The sequence below is a fragment of the Fragaria vesca genome, linkage group LG2 (genome assembly GCF_000184155.1).
Source record: "Fragaria vesca subsp. vesca linkage group LG2, FraVesHawaii_1.0, whole genome shotgun sequence".
Taxonomy (NCBI): Eukaryota; Viridiplantae; Streptophyta; class Magnoliopsida; order Rosales; family Rosaceae; genus Fragaria; species Fragaria vesca.
The window spans coordinates 17,894,301-17,899,437 of record NC_020492.1 but is presented as its reverse complement, the minus strand read 5'-3'; the positions used below and the strand labels follow the sequence as shown (position 1 = coordinate 17,899,437).

The following is a 5,137-nucleotide window of genomic DNA, read 5'->3' as shown; positions in this document are numbered from 1 at the left end:
GACGTCCGATTCTCGGCCCCGAGCTCTTCCGGCACTATGATGCCTTCATCTTTGATCCCACACATTCCAAGCTCGTTCCTAAGCATAGAAATACGGTTTGTAAAATGAGCCACTGTGAGGTTATAGGGCTGCACCTTCTCATAGGCTCTTTGATACAGAAATGCACGTACGATTGCATCTTGTCCCGCCTCAACCGCCAACAGTGATGCAGCCAACTATACATACAACAACAAGATATTAGAACTATCCTGTAAAAACTGTAATTAGTATATACTAGCCTTCCTGCAAGAGCATACGTGCGTGCGGACGGACCGTGCTCATGCAGTCACGTGTGTGAATACCATTTTTAAATTTATGAAACCACAGTATTGATTGACCAGTAGATATATGTCCAAATATTAGGTTTTTGTTTTTGTTTTTTTGTTTTTTTTTGTTGAACTCAGTGAAGTTTTCTCGGAAGCCAGAGATAAGTTTCATACTCTGCGAGATTTTCTTTTTCTAAGGTATGGAACTGTGCCAACATAACCATTTTCTCCAACGTAAGGGATCAAGTAGGTTGCCAAGAGAAACTTCAATGAGTCTGCATATGGATCAAATGGCAAGATCAAAGTGAAACCTACCGCTCGATCCATTAGCTAGTTTTGCAAAATTCTGACGGCTGATATCTAACAAAGGCTTGCGAAACCCTCCTTCTTTTCTAATAGGCAAAATGTCACAAATGGTCACTGACTTTTGACCCATTAATCACTTTATGCACTTACATTTCAAAAATATCACTTAACTGAGTTAACTCACTCACTTTTGATCTCGTTTCTCATTTAACTTACTACCGTTAAACCTATCGTTGAGAACTATTAAAATTGGGGGTATATTTGTCTAACCACATAATATGCATTTCTAACTTATTTTTTTATGAGATTTTTTTATTTCTAAAGTTATTAGATTATTTTCCAATTATTTTTTCTTGAAAGAGTAACTTAGGTAAATCTGAAATTATTTTGAAAAATATATATTTGTGGTTATTTTCTTTGTGATAAAAAAAATTAACTAAAAATGCATATTTTTCTTATTTGAAAGTTATTCAACTATTTTCAAATTTTTGTAAAAAAAAAAAAAATCAGCAATTTCTAATACAAAGCAAATGTCTTAGAATTAAAATCTGATGAAGACACAACATTTTTTATTTTTTCCTAAAAAAAAAAAACCTAATTGGCAATTATTTTTTAGTGTTTAGACATATATACCTTGATGTTAACGGCTCCTAACGGTCGAGTTAAACGACAGTGAGTTAAGTCAGAGACAAAGTCAAAAGTAAATGAGTAAGTGAGTAAGTGATATTTTTCATCCGCTTGAACTTATGCTGAGATGTAATTAAGCAAGAAGCACTAATATATAGTTTCGGTTATGTCATAAATTAAACCTCCTGAATATGTACATATATCTTCTCAGGTATTCAGGTGATGTCGTGATATATATATATATATATATATATATGTCACACCCCGGTTATTAAGTTATTTTACGGTTATTTACTTTGGTATTATTTTGGTATTTTACCGTGTTAAGTCACCGTTTACCACTTAAGGACCCTAGAGTTGACTTTTTCTTGCGTTCGGAATTTGGGAAAACTTTCTTCATGAAAGTCATAAGGGACATTATTACGAGTTCGTAGACATGCTATGTATGTGTTAAAATCGAAGTTAGCATGAAAAAGTTATGAAATAAGAGAGTAATTTTATGAGATGGAAAAAGGGGGTAAATTTTAAGTGAGTATAATTTTTGGGTTTAAGTTTTATGGACCGGGTGTGGGCAGCCCAACACCCCCCACTCACCCCCTCACTCCCTCACTCACTCTCTCTCTCTTTTCCTCCCTTCTCTCCCGAGCCCCCATCCCACCAGCTGCCAGCCCACCCCAGTTCTGACCCCCATCACCTCCTCTTTCTCCCCAGCCTAGCCCCCGAGCCGTTAGCCCGCCGGAAGAGGAGAAAACTCGCCGGAGACGCCGGGAAGCTTTTTGCCGGAAATCCCACCTCCAGCCACCATAGGTCGGAATCTTTGGCTCATCTTGTAGCCCTCATCAAGGTGAGTATTCCCTAAAAAGGAATTAGTCTATTTCGTTGTTGTTATGGAGAAATGTATAATTGAAGTTTTTAGGGATTTATGGAAGTTTTGATTCGTTTGCCCTAGTTAGCCTTAAAAATGGACTAAGTGCTTGTTATGAATGTTGTTGAGCATGATGAGAGGAATATTCTGTGAAAATTTGAGAAGCATTGGCCCTCGCCGGATTCTGGCTGCCGGCCGCCGCCGCCAGCGGGGCAGTTTTTCATGATTTTGGGTTTGTTTTAATGAGAGGAGTTTAATGAAGTATAGTTGGGAATATTTGGAGGAGATTTGATAAGGTTTGAGATTTATCAATGATAAAGGATTTAGACGGTTATTCGAATGGAAATCCGGCAGTTGGTTTAGCAGGTTTTAAAGTCTAAAAATGTTAAATTATGGCTTTCGGTAAGTGCGGAGTAATGTGAGCCTTATTAGGTAAAAAGTGGAGAAGTTGGGCAAGACAAATGAAATTATAGGCTTCCTTTTTATTTCAGAAATTTTATTAAAGTTTTGTCCTGGTTTGGAGGCTTAATGATTATTTATCGTTCAGGACGTGAGGAGGATCATTTGGAGGAAGCCTTGGGCTGTCGGCAAGCATAGCCGAGCACTGTGAGTGGACCTTTGATTTTAATATCATGCATGCGCTAAAGTTATGTAATTTCAAAGGCATTTGGAGATATAATATTTTGTTAGATTATCGAGTTCCACTTATTTTTCCGGAACTCTTTTGCTAATCTTAGTTGACATGTGGGACTTGTCAAGTGTTTTATATTATTTCCATGTACAGTTGGGAACTGTACTGTGCGCTATGAGTTTATTATATTTTATTTGTCGAAGTGTGGATCTTTGTATTTTAATATTTTACTTCACCATAAAAGAGTTGATATATAGATTATTGCTAGCTAACCTTATTAGCGGTCCTCATCATATATGAGTCGCTATTATAGTCTTATTAGCGGTTCTCATCATATGTGAGCAGAGCGCTTAGCGTGGGACGTTATTATAGCCTGGGAGGCAACCGATCGGTATACATATATATATATAATTATTGTTAGCTAGCCATTATTTAGCGGTCCTCATTATATGAGAGTTGAGCGCTTAGCGTGGGACGCTATTATAATTTTATAAGCGGTCCTCATCATATGTGAGTAGAGCGCTTAACGTGGGACGCTATTATAGCCTGAGAGGCTCGTTGTTATGGTGAAACCTCTTCCCTATTCTTATTGATTTATTGAGAACCAATGGGATTGGTTCATTAGTTTTGTCTATAATTATTTTCGGAAAGATTTCTAAGAATGGCATGCATAAATATTTTCTCAATGGAAAATATGGGAAAAGCATTAAATTGATTTCAACGCTCTATCATTAAGTCCGTATTTTTATTATTTATTTTGTCCACTCACTCTAACGTTTTAAATGCTTTTCCCTGGGCCTTTCGTTTTAAATGCCCAGTCTGCAGAGTTCTGTTCGGCGAGGGTAGGAGGCGAGTCATATTTCCCACCTCATCCAGTTTTCTCTCATAGGTTACTAGTTAACCTACCTATGTATTTCCTTCTTTTCTAGTAGATGCTCTGATTAACCATGGGATGTTTTAAGTGATATTAAGATTGTTTTTATTATGACTCCACTTGGGAGTGATGAAAAAGACATATTTGGTATGTTTGTATGAGAGATTAAATTCATGAAATTATTTTGATTTATTATGTGAGTTGAGGTGGTGGATGTTTATTGGGGGAGCGGATGGCTCCAGAAGATGTGGATTAAATTATTTTAGAAGTGTTTGGGCTTTGATGATTTTTCTTTCAGGTAAGGTTACTCATTTTCAAGGGAGGTTATGCCAAAATTTTGATAGAATTTCTCTTGAGGTAGGTCCCGCAGGGTTTATTCCGGATTTCAAGGGGAAATCCGGGGTAGGTCCTGACAATATATATATAGGCACAAGTGTAATATATATACGATTGCTCGGTGTAATGTAAATGAGAACACTTCGATTAATCATTTTGTACGTTTATGATCGATACATGATCAAATGCATATATGAATGCTAATTATTCTCGTGTAGTATGTATCATATATATCACCCTTATTTATATTATTGTTATTAGCTAGGTAGCATAGATGCTAGGCAAGATCCCATCAAAGAGTATTACATAAGGAGGTAGCTCCTTGCAATTTTGCCGTTTGCACCCAAGGGGAAAAATGCTCCTGGAAGGTGCTCATTGCCGGTTCCGTACACAATCCTCAACATCTCAGGCTCTGTTCTTGCGTAGGACAACGAATTGGCATCGGCGGACAGAACGTTACTGGTCGTCCGGTTCTCCGCCCCGAGGGTTATGTCATCTAGTAAGATGCCTTCGTTTTTGATGCCGCACTTGCCATTGTCGTTAATGAGCTGGGCAATGGCCTTGGTGAACTCACGCACCGTGAAAGTATATGGAGGCACCAGTTGAGTAGCTTTCTGATACAACAACGTACGTAGCACTGCATTTTGTCCAGCCTTGATCGGCAAAAGCTTTGCAGCCAACTATAAGTGATCCCCATAAAAAGAAAAAGGAAATAAATGTTAATTACATGCAGTAAGTTAATTACATATGTACGATCGATAATCGCAGTTCTTAATACTCACAGATAATGAAGGAGAATTTGTGGTGAGGCTCGGAATGGAGTTGACATAGGAGACTTGTGCGAGATAAGGCATGGTATAGGCGGCTAACAGAAAATTGAGTGAGTTTTCGTATGGATTGAATGGAGGGATTAGGGTTGTCTTCAATGCTAGGTTAAAGATTATTCCCCAATTTACGCGTCCTACATCAATTAGAGGCCTTTTAATTCCTCCCACAGTCTCAACCATAGTCCTGAAATATATCAAATACCATATGTCAAGTCGTAATGTAATAGCTAGCAACATTTAGGGTAAATTTGTTTACGTCCATTGGTTACAAGACAATATCTCAACGAACAGGTACCTGATGTTACCCATTTGTTGATAACCCATCTCCTCAATGATGCGACGAACAAGAGGGTCGAGATTCGCCTT

General features: G+C 37.8%; 1 protein-coding gene across 1 annotated transcript in view; it reads right to left on the bottom strand.

The window, feature by feature from the left end:
• Nucleotides 1–4,246: 4,246 nt before the first annotated feature.
• LOC101309033 (desiccation-related protein PCC13-62-like) overlaps nt 4,247–5,137 on the bottom strand; it is a 3,608-nt gene continuing 2,717 nt past the window's right edge. Inside the window, exon 3 of the mRNA XM_004292598.1 lies at nt 4,247–4,624. Coding sequence (XP_004292646.1) covers nt 4,247–4,624 — 378 coding nt within the window. The remainder of the gene's footprint in view (nt 4,625–5,137) is intronic.